General features: G+C 37.0%; 1 protein-coding gene across 1 annotated transcript in view; it reads left to right on the top strand.

The window, feature by feature from the left end:
* ANKRD31 (ankyrin repeat domain 31) overlaps positions 1–19,343 on the top strand; it is a 131,729-nt gene that overhangs the window by 42,432 nt on the left and 69,954 nt on the right. Inside the window, exons 11-15 of the mRNA XM_059062738.2 lie at positions 7,491–7,633; positions 11,980–12,124; positions 15,648–15,700; positions 16,681–18,199; positions 18,723–18,893. Of these exons, the coding sequence (XP_058918721.1) occupies positions 7,491–7,633; positions 11,980–12,124; positions 15,648–15,700; positions 16,681–18,199; positions 18,723–18,893 (2,031 nt within the window). The remainder of the gene's footprint in view (positions 1–7,490; positions 7,634–11,979; positions 12,125–15,647; positions 15,701–16,680; positions 18,200–18,722; positions 18,894–19,343) is intronic.

Genomic DNA, 19,343 nt, shown 5'->3' with positions numbered 1-19,343 from the left:
AGGGAAATGAAGAGAACAGACTATGAGGTAGAGAGGGTGGGGCAGGAAGCTCAGAAAGAACAGTCTTTCTGCAAGGCTAGGTCTCTGGTACAGTCTTCCTGTGGGGAGAACCTGATACATTCTCCTGGAGAGAAATGATTCCTTAAAGGCACTTAAGTACTTAAAACACTGAGCAGCACTGTGTCCATACTTTTTACTATTGTTTCTAGACTTTCTCGGTGTATGAAACAATGCACAAAGTCTTATGGTACACAGACATCAGCAGCACAATCCATGGACAAGCAGGTGATTAAAAGTGCACCCCCAGTACTTACTTTAGCAGCACCTGGGTTTATCCTATAATCAGGGTTTTAAAGACTATTATTCTAAGTCTCACACCCAGTTCATCCATTATGGTCTTATAGCCCTCAACCTTGGATCCTTACTTGCTAGCCAGAGCACTTGCTCCCTTGATTTTGAGAAATATATGGTTCTTTCTCTTAGTCTCTATGTGCTCCTTAAGTTCAGGAGTAGTTCTGCATGCCACTAACTGGACTTTATGGATTTCCCAAGCATCAGTCTTAACATGTTTCTTTTCATTAACCTTTTTTTCTGTGCCATCACTAACATCCCCAGTTGCTATTCCCTGCTTGTCTTTGGCCAGGCAGTGACCTTCTCCTCACTTCCCTAGGTACTTCTGTGACCTTCATGAATTCTTTATCCTTCCATATTTTCTGGACTTTTTGAACTCTCTTGTTTTCTATTTTTCCTTCTCAATTTGCATCTTAATCTGACCTTTACTACTTCTGGCTACCACATCCTACAGAATTGCAGAGAGCAGTGTTTGCAAAGGGTTGTCCATAAGCCATTTTCGTAAGAGTCACTTAAAATATTTGTTCAAAATGCAACCTTTATTTCACCCCCCCAAAGCACACACACACAAAATCAGTCAAAATCACAATCAAAATCTATAGGTTAAAATCTGGAAATCAAGTTCCCTAGATGATTTTTATTCTCATTAATGTTCAAGAACTACGGACAAGAGGTATATGGCCTCCATCTAATACAATGTAGTGAGATTTTACCGTATGCCTCCTCTGTGCCAGATACTATGAAAACAAAAAGATAAACAGTATCTACTAGGAAGGTTTAAATAAATTTATTTTGTGAGATAATCCAATAAAGGCTTAAGTGCCTTTTGAGGAATTAACAAAATGTTATAGTAACAGACCAATGGTCTTTTTATAGGTAACATTTGCATTTTATAAGTCCTCATTTACATTTTGTGATATCTTTGATTTAAAAAACCAATTTCAATAATTCTTTACCTATCAAAACCAAGGGTGACAACCATGAAGTAGCCTGAAAATAAATTCTGAATACCTAAAATAGATCTAATAAAGCTTCTTTGCTAAAACCCTCTCAGATCAATGACTTGAGCATTATTTTACACAGAATCCTATCTGATTCCTAAGCCTATGACACATTAGAACTGAAAAGAAAGGTTGGCCTAGGCCAGGATATTGATAATAGCAGGAAGTTTAAGCCAACAGCAAGGCAAGAGACAGATAAAAAATGAGAGGCAAGGGCTTCCCTGGTGGCGCAGTGGTTGAGAATCCACCTGCCGATGCAGGGGACACGGGTTCGTGCCCCGGTCCGGGAAGATCCCACATGCCGCAGAGTGGCTGGGCCAGTGAGCCATGGCCGCTGAGCCTGCGCGTCCGGAGCCTGTGCTCGGCAACGAGAGAGGCCACAACAGTGAGAGGCCCGTGTACCACCAAAAAACAAAACAAAACAAAAAAAAATGAGAGGCAAAATTGTTGAGGACTGTAATGAAGAGAGTGCACTTTATATCTCTGTAGGTGTTAACAATTGCTGCATTAGATCATATAACTAATATTATTATGATCTTGAATCTTTTTAAACAAATGCATTAAATTATATTGTCTTCATAGGAAATTTACACTTTTATAAACCTTTAAAGAAATTTTCTCCATAGTTACAGTTTTTTTTTTGTTTTTTTTTTTTTGCGGTACGCGGGCCTCTCACTGTTGTGGCCCGTTGCGGAGCACAGGCTCCGGACGCGCAGGCTCAGCGGCCATGGCTCACGGGCCCAGCCGCCCTGCGGCATGTGGGATCTTCCCGGACCGGGGCACGAACCCTTGTACCCTGCATCGGCAGGCAGACTCTCAACCACTGCGCCACCAGGGAAGCCCCATAGTTACATTTTTAAAAAGAAAAAATGATGTTGCTTAAGGATCTCCCAACCTGCAATTTTGGGAGATAATAAAAGATCTGTTATAAAATGTACTCCATCTTTATTTAAGAGGAGTGGTTTTACAACACAGTAGGAGTAAGCCTTAGGAGAAGGGAAATTCTTTGTTACATATGATTTCTTTCTGGAATATGTAGCCCTTTCTGTGGTCTAGAGTAGCTCTCTGCAGAATAAAGGTCCCTCTGGCTTTGTTGCTGCTGGGAATTTCTTTCAACCCTGGAACTGATACTGTTCATCACTGGGTCATCCTTGCTTACTTAGGTCACACTTAAAGTAGCATTCATTTTCAGTTTCCATCCCCAAGACCCCATCATTTACTATAAATTGCTCACATGTACTTTGTTTTCTTTGGGAATTTTCTGAAGTAAATTTAGTGTACGAGACTGGCTTTTTCTTGGAAGCCAGATAGTTGCTTTACATTTACCTTATCTTTTAGTCATTCTGAGCTCAGGGAAAACAAACATTTTGTTACGGTTATTTTCTCATTCCTGTAGCAGCCATTTCTGTCCCCTTTAGGAAACTAATTTTTATTGTAGTTTAAGCAAAACCTAAATAAGGAAAGGAAGTTTCCTAGAAGGAAAATCATCATCTGCATTCCAAAGTTAATAACTTTTGGATTTCTGATACTTCATTTTTCATCCCACCAAACCTAGAGTGTGGCAAATAATCAAGTTAACCAGTGTACATTATCAGGAAGCAAATTTCTACTGGTTTACATGTCCCAGAACCTATATAGCAATTAGTTCACGCTATTTATTGGAGACAGTACTTTGGGGGAAGAGAGTTTTTATATTATTATTTTTTTAAATAGATAGTTCTTAAATAGTTATCTTCCAAAAGTTCATGCTTATTTGAAAATTTTTATGAAATTATGAAATATTTCAAACATACAGAAAAGTTGAAAGAATTGAACAGTGAACATCCATATACCTAATTCCTAGATTCTCCTTATTTGTTTTTGTTACATACTTAATGTAAAGGCAGACACTCATGTGTTTCTCCTCTACTCACACCCAGATATGTGGGTTTTCCACACATTGAACAATTCTTCCATACCAGCTGGGTATCCTGAAATTCAATTCAATTATGACACTAAACATTGTTAGTATAGACTCCACAGATTAAGAAATCAGTCCCATGAGGCTCACCCCCACTTCAGATGCCAATCACAAATAGATCACCAGGTTACCCACAGCTTTCATTCACCTTGGCTACAAACTGGGAGTTACCATGACCCATTTCTTGGATTTGATCATTTCCTAGAACAGCTCATGGACTCAGGGAAACACTTAACTTATATTTACCAGTTTATTATATAATAAAGCATATGATTAAGGATACAGTTGAAAAGCCAGATGAAGAGGGTACATAAGGTGAGGTCTGGAAGGGTCCGAAACACAGGAAATTATGTCTCCATGGAATTGGGGTGTGCTGTCCTTTGAGCATGCAGATATGTTCACCAACCTGGATAAGCTCTCCAAACCCCATACTTTGGGGATTTTTATGGGGACTTCATCACATAGGCATGATCATTTATTAAATCCATTTCTAGCCCTCTCTCCTTTCTGAAGTACAGAGGCAGACCTGAAAGTTTCAGCTTCTAATTATGACTTGATCTTTGTGGTGACCAGCCTCATCTATGAGACCACCAAAACTTGCCTCATTGGAACAAAATACACTTCTATCTCCCAGGAAATTCCAAGGGATTTTAGGAGCTCTGAGACAGATTCTCCTATCATTCAGGAAATTACAAAGGTCTTGGAAATTCTGTATCAGGAACTAGGGTCAGAGACTATAAGGACGAAAGGTTCTCCTGCCACCCCTGTTTACAAGGGTTTTAGGAGCTCTGTGTTAGGAACCAGGGGGCAGAGGCCAGTATACATATTTTTTATTTTTTCAATTATTCTTTCAACTCCAGCATGGCTTTCTCAAACATTTATTTGTTTATTATTTTTAAAAATTGAAGTTTAGTTTATTTACAATATTATATTAGTTTCAGGTATACAACATAGTGATGCAATATTTTTATATGTTATACTCCATTTAAAGTTAATACAAAATAATGGCTATATTTCCCAGTCCTGTACAATATTTCCATATTGCTTATGTATTTTGTACATAGTAGATTGTGTCTCTTAATTCCCTACCCCTTTCTTGCCCCTCCCCACTTCCCTCTATCCACTGGTAACCATTAGTTTTTACTCTATATGTGTAAGTCTGTTTCTGTTTTGTTATATACATTTGTTTGTTTGTTTTATTTTTTAGATTGCACACGTCATAACACATAGTATTTGTCTTCCTCTGTCATATTTCGCTAAGCACAGTACTCTCTAGGTCCATCCACATTGTTGCAAATGACAGATTTCATTCTTTTTTATGGCTGAGTAATATTCCATTGTGTGTGTGTTTGTGTGTGTGTGTGTGTGTGTGTGTGTGTGTGTGTGTGTGTGTGTGTGTACCACATCTTCTTTTTCTGTTCATCATTGTTGGGCACTTAAGTTGCTTCCAGATCTTGACTATTTGTAAATAATGCTGCTGTGAACATTGGGGTGCATGTATCTTCAAATTAGTGTTTTCATTTTCTTCAGATACATACCCAGCAGTAGAATTGCTGGATCATAACGTAGTTCTGTTTTTTGGTTTTTGAGGAACCTCCATACAGTTTTCCATAGTGGCTGTACCAATTTACATTTCCACCAACAGTGTACAAGGGTTCTCTTTTCTCTGCATCCTCACCAGCCTTTGTTATTTGCAGACTTTTTGATGATAGCCATTTTGACAGATGTGAGGTGATATCTCATTGTGGTTTTGATTTGTATTTCTCTGATAATTTTTCATGTTGGGCATCTTTTCATGTGCCAGTTAGCCAGCTGTATGTCTTCTTTGGAAAAATGTCTGTTCAGGTCTTCTGCCTATTTTTTGATTGGCCTTTTTGGTTTTTTGATATTGAGTTGTATGAGCTGTTTATGTATTTTGGATATTAACCTCTTATTGGTCACATCATTTGCAAATGTTTTCTCCCATCCAGTACATTGTCTTTTTGTTTTGTCTATGGTTTCCTTTGCTGTGCAAAAGCTTTTCAGTTTAACTAGGTCCCATTCGTTTATTTTTGCTTTTGTTTTCTTCATCTTAAGAGACAGATCCAAAAAAGTATTGCTGTGATTTATGTCAAAGTGTGTTCTGCCTGTGTTTTCTTCTGGGAGTTTTATGATTTTCCATCTTACATTTACATCTTCAATCCTTTTTGAGTTTATTTTTGTATGTGGTGTGAGAAAATGTTCTGATTTCATTCTGACAACCTCTACCTGTCTAATTGGGGTAATTAGTCGATTTTCATTTAATATGAATAGTTGGATTTACTGCCATTTTACTCGTGTTTCTTGTGTCTTCATCTATTTGTTTCTTTCTTTGTCTTTGCATTATTTTGTAGTGATTACTCTAGGGATTACAATATACATTTTTAATGTTTTATAGTTGTCTTAGAGCTAATATTGTAATACTTCATATAAAATGTAAGAACATTGAATACATCTCCCTTTTTTATTTTAATAAATTTATTTATTTATTTTTGGCTACATTGGGTCTTCGTTGCTGTGCGTGGTCTTTTCCTAGTTGCAGTGAGTGGGGGCTACTCTTCGTTGCTGTGTGCAAGCTTCTCATTGCAGTGGCTTCTCGTGTTGTGGAGCGCGGGCTCTAGGCACACAGGCTTCAGTACTTGTGGCACACAGGCTCAGTAGTTGTGGCTCGTGGGCTCTAGAGCACAGGCTTAGTAGTTGTGGCACATGGGCTTAGTTGCTCTGTGGCATGTGGAATCTTCCTGGCTCAAGGCTTGAACCTGTGTCCCCTGCATTGGCAGGCGGATTCTTAACCACTGTGCCACCAGGGAAGCCCCTCCCTTATCCTTTATGTTATGTCTGTTGCATATATTACATGTATATACAGGATAAACTCCAAAACATAAAGTTATAATTTTTGCTTTAAGTAGCCTTGTGTATTTTAAGGAACTTTATAGCAAATAAATTCTATTAACTATATATTTACCAGTTTTGGTGCTCTTCATTTCTTCCTCAAGGCTTTCTAATTAATACTATTGGAGAAACTCCTTCTATAGATGTTCTTAACTGGAGTGTCCCCTCAAAGGGGACATTTGGTAGTTTCTGGAAACATTTTTAGTTTTTACAACTGGAATAGGCAGCAGGGTACTACTGGCATCTGATGGATTAAGACCAGGGATACTGCTAAACATCCTACAGTGACCAGAACATTTAGCCCAAGATGTCAGTGCCAAGATTGAGAAACTGGATTATGGAGAAGGTTCTGAAAATGTTAGTGCCAAGACTGAGAAACTCTGGTTTATGGAAGGAAAGAATGAAGCACACTTTAACTTGTAACTTTTTATGTTTTCTTACATCAATCGTATGGTTTTTTTTGAGTTTAGATATCTTTGACTTATATTATATTATATCTGGCTAGCAAAGGAAGAACATATTTATTTGGATGACTGGTTTTCTTGGAGCAGTTTGTGGTATGTTTGTTGAATTTACTGTAACTAACTTTTTGCAAATAGGGAGAAAAGAAATATACAGTTGATCCATGAACAACCTGGGAGTTAAGGGTGCCAACCCTCTGTATGGTCAAAAATCTGAGAATAAGTTACAATTAGCCCTCCGTATCCATGGTTACTCCTTCAGCTAACCTCAGATTGTATAGTACTGTAGTATTTACTGTTGGAAAAAAATCTGTGTATAAGGTGAACCTGCACAGTTCAAACCCATGTTGTTCACGAGTTGACTGTATACTTTTGAACTGACTTCTGCGTAGTCTTGCTGGCTGGGTGGGTTATTTTAATGGAAGTACCTTAAGTTACAGATAAGGCTTTTCCCCCTCTTCTCTGCAGAAAAGTAGCCTGCAACCAGCATTCTCTATGAGCTAATAATGACCCCCCCCTACAGCCTTTTTATTTGAGGGGGGCAAAAATAGTTTCAAATATTTTACTTATTTTCATATTTTTCCATGTTAACACCAACAGAATTAGGGGTAGGAATTTTATTTGTCCATCAGATTTATTGAATCCACAAATAACACAGGTTGCTTTCATGGTGAGATTATCTTGTCTCATATAACCAAAATATTTTTAAAGCAACAACTTAGAATTAGAGTTCTTATTTTAAGGACAAGCACAAACATTATTAAGATGCCAGATATAAACAAACACCATTTCTTTTTTGTGTAACAGGTTGGACAGCACTTCATGAAGCTAGTGTAGGAGGATTTTATCAGACAGCAAGTGAACTATTAAAGGGTGGAGCAGATGTAAATATCAGAGGAATGTACCAGATCACTCCCCTACATGATGCTGTGATGAATGGACATTATAAGGTACTGTGATTCTTTTGTGTGCAGAACAAACACTACATTCTGCAAGTATTAAAAACCTCTGGGACCAAGCAATAGAAAAACAGATAGGGATCCAGTTTCAGTACATTCTGCTAATCAATACTCAGAATTCATAATAAAATTTTACTGTGTGATGGATCGGTTGTGCCTAATGTGGTAGATCCCATTTTACATGTTACTTTTAATAACTACAGAATGTGTATTTTGGTTATACACAGTATTTTAAAAATTTCTTTAGACTCTTTTTGTATGGTACTTTATAGTCTTTAGGAGAACATTTCCTTCTTAGAGTGTTACACAGTGATGTCCAGCCCTGATAGCAGGCTTACAGCTTTTTGTAGTGCAGTGTTACTTTCAGAGTCAGACTAAGACATGAGAACCTCCCAGGTTTTAATGATCAGCCAGTACACACCAGCACAGAGGTACCAGTGTTTATAGTATCAAAATACTATAATTCTATACAAGTTGGTTAATAGTAACTTCAATAATGGTAATATTAATTAAGATTATGAATTCCAGCACACTTGCTTTATCATATATGTTCTGAGCTTCCTAGACATTTTTCTGGTCCAGGAACTGCATTGGTCTGAGGCACTTGCTGAAAATAGCTTATTATTTATTTCAAGTATTGGAAGTTGCCTCTGGGTTTAAAACCTCTAGGGTAGGAAAGGGGGCTAATCAACTAGGCTCAGGAAGATCTGTTCAGTGTTCCTCCAGAAGAAATGCCTACCACAGGTAGAGCTGGGGAAGGCTGCCAGGAACCATGGGCATAGACAAATAGGACATATCCCTTCCTAGTTTGGAGGGTTTAGGTGGTTTTCCTTTTTTTGGATAATGTATCACCTGATGGTAGGTGGTCATTCCTGCACATTTTGTAGAGGGCTTGGGGGAGAGAATTCTGCCTTGGACCTAATTTAATGGCCAGAAGAATGCTAGAACAAGTGATGGTGTGAGCCTTCTCTCTGTCTTTTATCTGCTCTTCAAAACTGGCCTCTAGCAGAGAAACCTCATGCCAAAGCATTTCTTCTCTCTCTCCATGACCCATCCGCTCTCCAACTTGCCAGGACTGACCTGTCCTGGTCAAGAATCTTTTCTCCCTTTGGGAAATATGAGCCGTGGGTGCTTTATACCTTTTTTTCTTTTCTTTCTCAGTTCTTCCTTTGCCCCTCCTGATAACTTGGCTCCAATTAACTTCTGCCTCACAGGCTATAACTGACAGTCTTCTTTCTGGCCTTTGCAGATATGTAGCCTTCTCTTGTACCCTTAGTGAAGTAAAAGGGACCAAAGACACAGGCCTCTAACTCCTGAAGTATCCTGTGGTATATAAATATTTGAGATGTTGAATTGGAGGTTCATTGACAATGTTACTGGGATTCACAGATATTGAAAAGATATCCCTCAGACATGGTGATTACGCATTCCATTTGTGTCTGGAGTGAGCTTTCTTATAAAGTTTGATTGTATATTCTATTACACTTTAAAAAGTCATACCACATCAACAGACCAGAGCATGGATGGTGTTTTGTTGTTGTTTGGGAGTATTTTTTTAAAATCCCAGACATCATACCATTTTATCCATAAATACTTATACCTGTATCTCTAACAGATAAGGACATTTTTTCCACACCCACATTTTTTTATCATCTTACCTAATAAAAATTAAAATTTTAAATACCATTTAATAATATCTAGTCCATATTTTAAATTTCCCAAAATTATCAAAAAATGTTTTTTATTACAAGTTTTTGTTTGAGTCAGGATCTATCAATGTCTGTACATTACATATGTTTGTTATGTCTCTTAAGTGTGTGTGTTTTTTTTAAAGGTTTATTATTTATTTATTTATTTTTGGCTGTGTTGGGTCTTCATTGCTGCACGTGGGCTTTCTCTAGTTGCAGTGAGCTGGGGCTACTCTTTGTTGCGGTGCACAGGCTTCCTTCTCATCGTGATGGCTTCTCTTGTTGCGCAGCATGGGCTCTAGGCGCGCAGGCTCAGTAGTTGTGGCTCGCGGGCTCTAGAGTGCAGGCTCAGTCGTTGTGCCTCATGGGCTTAGTTGCTCCACGGTATGTGGGATCTTCCCGGACCAGGGCTTGAACCGTGTCCCCTGCCTTGGCAGGCAGATTCTTAACTACTGCACCACCAGGGAAGTCCCCAGGCAAGCTTTTAGGTGATTGTATCTACAGCCAACCTCTTGACTGTAACCTCACGAGAGACCCTGAGGCAGAACCATCCACCTGTGGCCACTCCCAAATTCCTGACCCACAGAAACTATGAGATTATAAATATTTATTATTGTTTTAAGCTACTAAGTTTTGGGGTAACTTGTTAGGTAGCAACAGATAACTAATACAAAACACTAATGCAGATTTAAAATCGGGGTAAAAAACTCAGTGGAAATAACTGATTTACTTCTTACCATTTGGTAAGAAGAGTTTTTTGAAGAGGATATATTAGTTAGGCTTCAGAATTCCTGATACCAAGCTATAGAGAGAATTGGTAAATGTGAATAGTTGGTGAAGCAGAGTATCCAGAGTCTAAAACAGAGACTGCCAAAGTAATGTATTCACTCCCTTGGGATCACCAACCCAGATTTCCAGAAAAGTGAAGCTCTAGCCCTTGCCTTTTCCCTTCCTCCCGTCTTCTTTCTCATGCTTGTTGATCCCAAGTTACTTTCATACTGCATGGCTTATTACTTGACATAAAACCTCCAGAGATAAGCAGCACAGCTCCTTTGGCAACCCACTTATGAAACTACTTTTCCTGAAAGAAAGTGGTACACTCTCTATTTGTATTACTAAACAAAATGTGAAGCTCCAAGAATATGAATTATAAATTTAATTATATCTACTATTACTTTCAGTCCCCCTATCTATCATTTAACTCCCACAATAAAGCCATTTGAGAAGCAGAATCAAATTGCTGAGTCTTAATAATTTTTAGAAGATTTGGCTCATATTCTCCCTGTGTGTGGTGGGGCATTTGTCTCTCCTAGAATGCTTTCTTATAAAAGGAAAAATGTATATATCTTTAATCTTCAGATGCATAAAATTTACAGAAATTCAGATCCTTTCTCTCATTCCAGGCATTAACATGGAAATCTAGGCTTCATTTAGTATAATGTTATTTAAAGCCTGTTACCCACATCCTCCTTGGTCAACATTCATTCTTTTATTAAACAACATTTATTAAATATATAGTCTATGCCAGATACTGAAATAGACACTGGGAATATAAAGATGATTAAGATATATCTGTTGCAAAAACTTGGAAGCAGCTTAAACATGCATCAGTAGGGTAATGGTTAAGTAAATTATAGTACATTCAAAAGTAAACTATTTATTACTCAGCTGCTAAAAAGAATGATGAAGTTCAGTCCATACTGATTTGAAACAGTCTGTTGCAGGGTGGGGTGGGCAGCTAAGATATAGAGGAATGTATATAGTATATGACCACTTGTGTAAGAAAAAAGTATGTGTACAGTTATGATACGTACATATATACCTGTTGGACTAGACTAACTCTGGAAAAATTCAGAAGAAACTGTAACCAGAGCTGACTTAGAAAAAATAATTAGATGACTAGAGGACAAGGGTTGAGGAGGGAAACTTATTTTTCATTGTCTACTTCTCTGAGCCTTCTGTATTTTGAACCATATTTATTAATTTCCTATTCAAAAATAATAAATTAATTTTAAAAGAAAACAGAGTCCTACCCTCAAAAAACTTGGAGTTGCAGGAGAGAGAAATATATAAGAAATAAGTATAATATAGAGCATATTGGACATAAAATATGTTCATACAAGAAGGAAGAGGTCATTTTTCTCTAGGGGATCAGTGGGTGAGGAGGTCAGGGAGAGCTTCATGGAGGAGGTTACCTAAGTAACAGTAACAGATTAAGGATTTACCCGTTTCTCTCTGATACTGAGGGGGAGCACAGGTCTATACAGAAGATACAGCTATTTCCTGGAACCTGTTAAAATTACGTTTACTACTACAGAATGTAATCCTAATTCCTGGTAAATCTGCTAGCTCCATTTCATCAGCAACTGAACCACAAACATTTCTGCCCCTCCCTCCGTTCCTCCTTTCCTCCCCCTTCCTTACTTCCTCTCGCCTATTTTTTGTGTGTGTGTAAGAGAAGGCATATGTATATCAATAAATTATGATTCAGTAGCAGTTACATTTATTTTTGGTTTTGGGCAGTAATGTTACAGGAAACCCAAACTGTATTGTTGAAAGAAATATTTTATGTTGCTTAGAGTTGTATGCTAGCACACATTTATAATAATACACCTTTTGTCTGGGCTCCCTCACACAATCTTCCTCTAGGTGGCACAGTTACTTCTTTTGAATGGAGCAGATCCTTTATTTAGAAATGACAGTGGAAAATGTGCTTTGGATGAAGCCAAAGACTCATGTATGAAGCGTCTCCTTGAGAGATATGTTCCTAAACATCAAAAACATCTTATATCAGGTAACATTAAACTGCCCTATTATATCTGTTCATCATGTCAGTAGAGAGTTATAGAAATCAAACTTGGAATTATAGAAATTAAATTGATTTTCCTCATAAATTTTGAGAAAATCCATCCTGTGGTGTCCTTGCTCCATTCCTTTAGTTGAGCACACTGACTTGTTTGAAAATGCACCAAATGGAAGAACTCTAAAAGAACAAAGAAAGATTATATAAATGTACTTTCCCAAAGAATATATATTGGGAACAGTTAAGAAAACTTTTGTAAAGTTCTGGGTCTTTTCCCCATAATCTGTTGTCTGAATAACATGAGGTGATGTAACTTATATTTGGCTGTATCATTTTCCATGAATATGGTCAGGATTGTTTACCTTCATTCCTTAAGAATATTTTCTTATAGCTGTACTTTTGCCTTGTCATTCATCACTGCACTAAGTTGAACTACAAAAGAACTTGATCTGCAGTTTCAAGATTATATAAGAACTGTTTATTTTTTTTATTGAAGTATAATTGATTTATAATATTGTATTAGTTTCAGGTGTACAATGTAGTGATTCAGTTTTTTTTGGTTTTTTGGTTTTTTGGTTTTTTGTTTTTTTGTGGTACGTGGGCCTCTCAGTGTTGTGGCCTCTCCCGTTGCGGAGCACAGGCTCCGGACGCGCAGGCTCAGCGGCCATGGCTCACGGGCCCAGCCGCTCCGCGGCATGTGGGATCTTCCTGGACCGGGGCACGAACCCGTGTCCCCTGCATCGGCAGGCAGACTCTCAATCACTGTGCCACCAGGGAAGCCCCCTATTCAGTATTTTTATAGATTATACTCCATCTAAAGTTATTACAAAATAGTGGTTATATTCCCTGGGCTGTACAATATATCCTTGTTGCTTATTTATTTTATACATAGTAGTTTGTATCTCTTAATTCCAAGCTGCTATTTTGCCCCTCCCCCTTCCCTCTCCCCACTGGTAACCATTACTTTGTTCTCTATATCAGTGAATCTGTTTCTGTTTATACATTGGTTTGTTACATACATTGGTTTGTTTTATTTTTTTAGATTCTATATATGTGATAACAGAGTATTTGTCTTTCTCTGACTTATCTCGCCAAGAATAATACCCTCTAGGTATCCATGTTGTTGCAAATGGCAGCACTTCATTCTTTTTTATGATTGAGTAATATTTCATTGTATATATAAAATACTGTATCTTTTTTATCCATTCATCTGCTATGGACAGTTAGGTTGCTTCCATGTCTTGGCTATTGTAAATAGTAGTGCTGCTATGAACATTGGGGTGTGTGTATCTTTTTGAATTAGTGTTTTCATTTTCTTTGGATGTATACCCAGCAGTGGAATTGCTGGATCATATGGTAGTTCTACTTTTAGTTTTTTGAGAAACCTCCATTCTGTTTTCCATAGTGGCTTTACCAGTTTGCATTCCCACCAACTGTATACAAGGGCTCCTTTTTCTACAAATCCTTAACAATCTTTGTTACCTGTAGACTTTTTTTTTTTTTTTTTTTTTTTTGTGGTACGCGGGCCTCTCACTCTCACTGTTGTGGCCTTTCCCATTGCGGAGCACAGGCTCCAGACGCACAGGCTCAGCGGCCATGGCTCGCAGGCCTAGCCGCTCCACGGCATGTGGGATCTTCCTGGACCGGGGCACGAACCCACGTCCTCTGCATTGGCAGGTGGACTCTCAACCACTGCGCCACCAGGGAAGCCCATCTGTAGACTTTTTTTTTTTTTTTTAACATCTTTATTTGAGTATAACTGTTTTACAATAGTGTGTTAGTTTCTCCTTTACAACAAAGTGAATCAGTTATACATATACATATGTTCCCATAACTCTTCCCTCTTGTGTCACCCTCCCTCCCACCCTCCCTATCCCACCCCTCTAGGTGGTCACAAAGCACAGAGGTGAACTCCCTGTGCTATGCTGCAGCCATCTGTAGACTTTTTGATGATAGCCATTTTGACAGGTGTGAGGTAATAGCTCGTTGTTTTAATTTGCATTTCTCTGATGATTATCAATGTTGAGCATCTTTTCATGTGCCTGTTAGCCATCTGTGTTATCTTATTTGGAAAAATATCTTTCAGGTCTTCTGTCCATTTTTTTGATTGGATTTTTTTTTTTATATTGGGCTGTATGAGCTGTTTATAAATTTTGGATATTAACCCCTTATTGGTCGTATCTTTTACAAATATTTTTTCCCATTCAGTACATCATCTTTTTGTTTTGTCAATGGTTTCCTATTTGTAAAAGCTTTTCAGTTTTATGAGGTCCCATTTGTTTATTTTTTGTTTCCCTGCCTTAGGAAACAAATCCCAAACAATATTAGTATGATTTATGTCAGAATGTTCTGCCTATGTTCTCTTTTAGGAGTTTTATGGTTTCTGGTCTTAAATATATGTCTTTAATCCATTTGAGTTTATTTTTGTATGTGGTGTGAGAAAATGGTCTAATTTCATTCTTTTACATGTAGCTGTCCAGTTTTACCACTTACTGAAGGCACCATTTGTTGAAGAGACTTTCTTTTCTCCATTGTATGTTTTTGCCTCCTTTGTCATAGACTAATTGAAGATAGGTGTGTTGGTTTATTTCTGGACTCTCTGTTCTGTTCCATTGATCTATGTGTCTGTTTTTGTGCCATTACTGTGCTATTTTGACTACTGTAGTATTGTATAGTCTGAAGTAGGGAGCACGATACCTCCAGCTCTGTTCAACTTTCTCTAAATTGCTTTGGCAGTTCAGGGTCTTTTGTGGTTCCATATAAATTTTGGGATTATTTGTTCTAGTTCTGTGAAAAATGTTATGGCTATTTTGATAGGGATTGCATTAAATCTGTAGATTGCTTTGGGTAGTATGGAAATTTTAACAGTATTCTTCCAGTCCAAGAACACAGTATATCTTCCCATTGCTTTGTATCATCTTCAGTTTCCTTCATCAGTGTTTTATAGTTTTCAGAGTATAGGTCTTTCACCTCTTTGGTTAAGTTTATTCCTAGGTATTTTTTTCTTTTTGATGAGATTGTAAATGTAAATGGGATTTTTTTCTTGCTTTCTCTTTCTGATAGTTCACTATTAGTATATAGAAAAGCAACAGATTTCTGTATATTACTCATGTATCCTGAAACTTTATGAAGCAGACATATTAGGAAATGATGATAATACAATTAATTATGAAAGATTTTTTGCCTTATAAAAGCTTGTACACAGTTGCATATCTGAGTATAACTGTGGTTAATATAAAAATACTGAGTTCAGTGCCCATCTTTAGCATAATTTTGTTGGGTCTGTTTTGCTTTTCCTAGAGAAATGTTTTCAGCTCTCAAGATAGTGTTTGATTTCTAATAAATATGGAAATTATAAATTATGGAATGTTATATGTGCCAATTTTAATAGAAAGTATTGCATAATTTCAGTTTTTCCACTTGGTTTTCTCATGGCAAAGGAGTTGTGGTTTTAGAAGTCTAGAGTCTGACTGCTGGAAGCTCTTTTCTTTGATTTTTCTCTTTTTGCTTATAGCGCAGACAAATATCACTGACCCTTCAGACTTAGAGGACACACACCACCACAAGGTATATCTCTGTTCAGCATTGAACATTTTTATAGAGCACACCTGCTGGTTATTTTATAGATCATCAGAGGGGAAAGAAAGACTACTGAAGCATTCACCAGGAACAGTGACTTCACCTTTGCTTTTAAGTCACTTTGGAATAATTACATAAGAATCAGAAGGTTCTGGCCTGTAAGTTTGGGAAGCAATTGAGTAAATAGAGTATATGTGGGCACACTAATGTATTGGTAGCCATTTTCATTTCCTTTCTCCTCTTTATGGAGCCATGAGGGTTATCAACAATGACAAATTTCCTCTGGCGTGAGCACAGTATAAGAGTCAAAGGTGTCAATCCATCCGTTCAAACTTCACATGGTGGGCAGTTACTTTTCATCTGGTGCTTGTGTTGTGATATGTGAGAGGAAGCACTGTCCCTGTTTTAATCTTGGCAGCCCACAGTAATCCTTCCATACAGGCCAACTTGGTTGTATATCTATCTTTTTGTTTTTAAATCCCTTCTTCCACTGCCCTACCTGTGGTCTCTCACAGATACCAGAGGAAGAAACTCTCTTAATTCTAGGTCTATCTATATAACAAATGGGAGAGGAGAGTGTTTCTACAGTATTCTTGTAAAGATTCCTTGTAAAGGAATTATCTGATTGTTTTAAAATCCTATAAAAATTAGGTAGATTAAAATTTTTCATTATGTTTAGTAAGATTGATAGTGCTAAAATACTGGCAAAAAGAAATTCTCCTGTACATTAAAATGTACAGGAGAAAATAAAGATTAGTACACATACTGAGTCTATTACTTTTGTCTTTCTTCTGTTAGTCTACTTTCCTGAAATACAAATCAGGTTGTATATATCCCAGCAGGCCCTGTGGTTAGATCAAATTATAACATTAAATGGAATATTAGTTTGCTTTATCTCCAATCCAGAATGAATTAAGTGTAGAACTATAGTTGAAAATTAAAGCTAACTATGTATTTTGTTTCTATAGAAACCAAAATTCAGTTCTAAAAATCACAGTGGGTTTGTTTGTGATGAAAATTCCAAGAGACAGAAGCCAGAACATGTAAAAGTCAATAAAGGAAGCAAAGAGTGTTTATTTATAAATAAAGAAGATTTATATGAACATTACCAAAAAGATTCCCAAAACACGAAATTTGGTAAATCCAAGCATAAACGATCAACTCTTAACCAAATATACTCAACAGGACTTAGAAAGGACAATCTCCATGGTGTTGAGGATCCCAGCACAAATGTGTCTAAAGATAAAGGAAGAAGAAATACACGACGTAAAAGGACTCAAGTGGATGATGCAATCCAAGAAAGCAATCCAAGAGAGACAATAGCTGTGTCTTCTTCCAGAAAAATAAACAGATTGGTTACTTGTCAACAACATACTCTCCAAACCCTTGATGACCTTCCAGAAAAGTCACATAAACCTTTTAGCCCATCTCTGTCAGGACTGAAAAATGGTTTAAGTAACGATGTTGAGACTTGTTCATTTCCCAAAGAGACACATACCCAAAGCCTGGATTTATCAGATAGTCAAGAAATAAAATTTTTGGAATTAGAATCCACTGACCAAGCTGAAGCCGTTTCTTTCTCAGGACTTTCTTTACATAAAAAAACTGAGTTACCACTTGTTACTACAGATCAGAAGCCTCATACTCACCAAGAACAGCAGCACATTAGCCCTTATAAATCTCATGAAAACAGTAACTCAGGTCAAAAAGATGAGAGCCCTAATAAGTGGGAAAACTTTTCCCCATCCTTTATAAAGGAAAATTTTAATAATGATGATGATGGTGATTCCTGTGCTCCTGAGGAGACTATAACATTTAAAAAGGTGATAAGTTCTTCAGGTTGCAAAAACCACGATAATTATAAAGAGAATAAAACAAATAGAGAAGAAATGGATTTTCAACAATTTTTACCTTCTCAAGACCATTTTTCACAGGAAAATGAGTTAATAAAAGCAGGCAGCCTAACCATATTTCCACAACAGGAAGCTGTTAATTTTTCTAATTCAGATAATATAATAGTTTCTGAACATGTTTCAAATTATGAACAATGTACATGTGGAACTTCTTTTGATCACTCACATGGCAGTCCTGAACATACTTCCCTGGCTTGTACGAGGACACTCGCAACACGTGAAGTTTCAAAGTTGACTAGTCATGTGGAACTATTGGAGAGGCCTCAGGATTGTAGCCCCAGAATACCAACTCCTTTAATGAATCAAACAGATACACATATTGTGGAAAAGGTGAATAAGGAAGGAGACACTAAAAGGAATTACGCTGACAAAGGCCAAAAACCAAGTTCTTCAAATAGGCCTTTATCCAGAGTTGTTCATTCTCAAGTAATAGAAACAACTAAAGTTGAAAAAAAAAGACAAGAGATCAAAACTATACATAGTATAGGCTTTCAGTCCACTGACAATATCAGTAAAGAATTGACTGTCTCACAACTTAGTCAAGGAGAAGAGAAGGAAATTTCTCACAAACCAGGTATTAGTAGTATTGCTCAATTTGTACACATTTCCTATAGATTTACTTATTTCACAGAAATTTCTAACTGAATTTCACTCAACCTATGCCCAAACTGATAAGAATGAGGGCATGTGGACCATAATTTGGAGATACTGTTAATTAGTTAAGTGATGGTATTTACTTTGAAAGAAGGTGCTAAATTGATATTGACAGGAGATAATAAACAGTATTTCTATGAGTTTTTATGTTTCTATGAGTTTTTTAAATATAGCAGCTACTTAGTATCAAGAAACCGAACAACATTTTCATAGCAGGAAATTGTTAGCTCCATTGATTTCAGTGATTCACAGTTGAAATTGCATACAGAAAACTAATTTATGTTTGTTGTATGAAAACATTTTTAAAGACTTCCACTCCTTTAAAATAAGCAGTCCAGCTAGGAACAGAAACTTGGAACAATTAACATGACTAGACTCTTTTTTAGTCTTGTAACCGGTAAGGAGAACTACAGCACTGATATTGCAAAATGTTTGTTTTTCAGGTGAGGAATTAACTAATAATGTCAATGGTGATGAAAACACTATAAGAAATTGTGAGGAGAAGAAAGATAAAACAGATTCAGAAATTCACATGCCTACTAACATCCAGGAACACAAAAAAGGTCAGAATTTCAGAAAAAGGCAAAATTTCTTGAAAGCTACCTGCAGCCAAGGTTTGTATTCCTATTTTTATATAGGGAAAGGTTTGCATGATCAAGCCTAGCAATCCACTCTCCTTCAAAGAATTATACACTTTCATATTTACTGTTTTTTTTTAGTCATTCACTAATTTATAAAGTTATTTCAGCTATATTTGTCAGATGGTTTTACTGTAGTCCACCACTTGAGAATCTCTTAGTCTTCCAATATATTGTCATATTTTTGCCGATGACTTCTAATTTGTTATGTTAGAGGAGATAAGATAAACAGTAGAGACAGCAAGAATGTTGAGTGGGGGCAGCACATCTGAATTGTGTCAGATCCCTTAGGTACTTCCACTGAGCCCTTTTAACACATGGGAAATTAAAGAAGCATAGCCACTAGTTTCTTTGTGTCAGATGCATGGACTGTATGTATTTGGCAGCATGGATAGCTGACTATTCTTTGATAGTTCTTAGAGCTAG

The sequence above is a fragment of the Kogia breviceps genome, chromosome 4 (assembly GCF_026419965.1).
Source record: "Kogia breviceps isolate mKogBre1 chromosome 4, mKogBre1 haplotype 1, whole genome shotgun sequence".
NCBI lineage: Eukaryota > Metazoa > Chordata > Mammalia > Artiodactyla > Physeteridae > Kogia > Kogia breviceps.
This window is presented reverse-complemented; position numbering and strand designations above follow the sequence as displayed.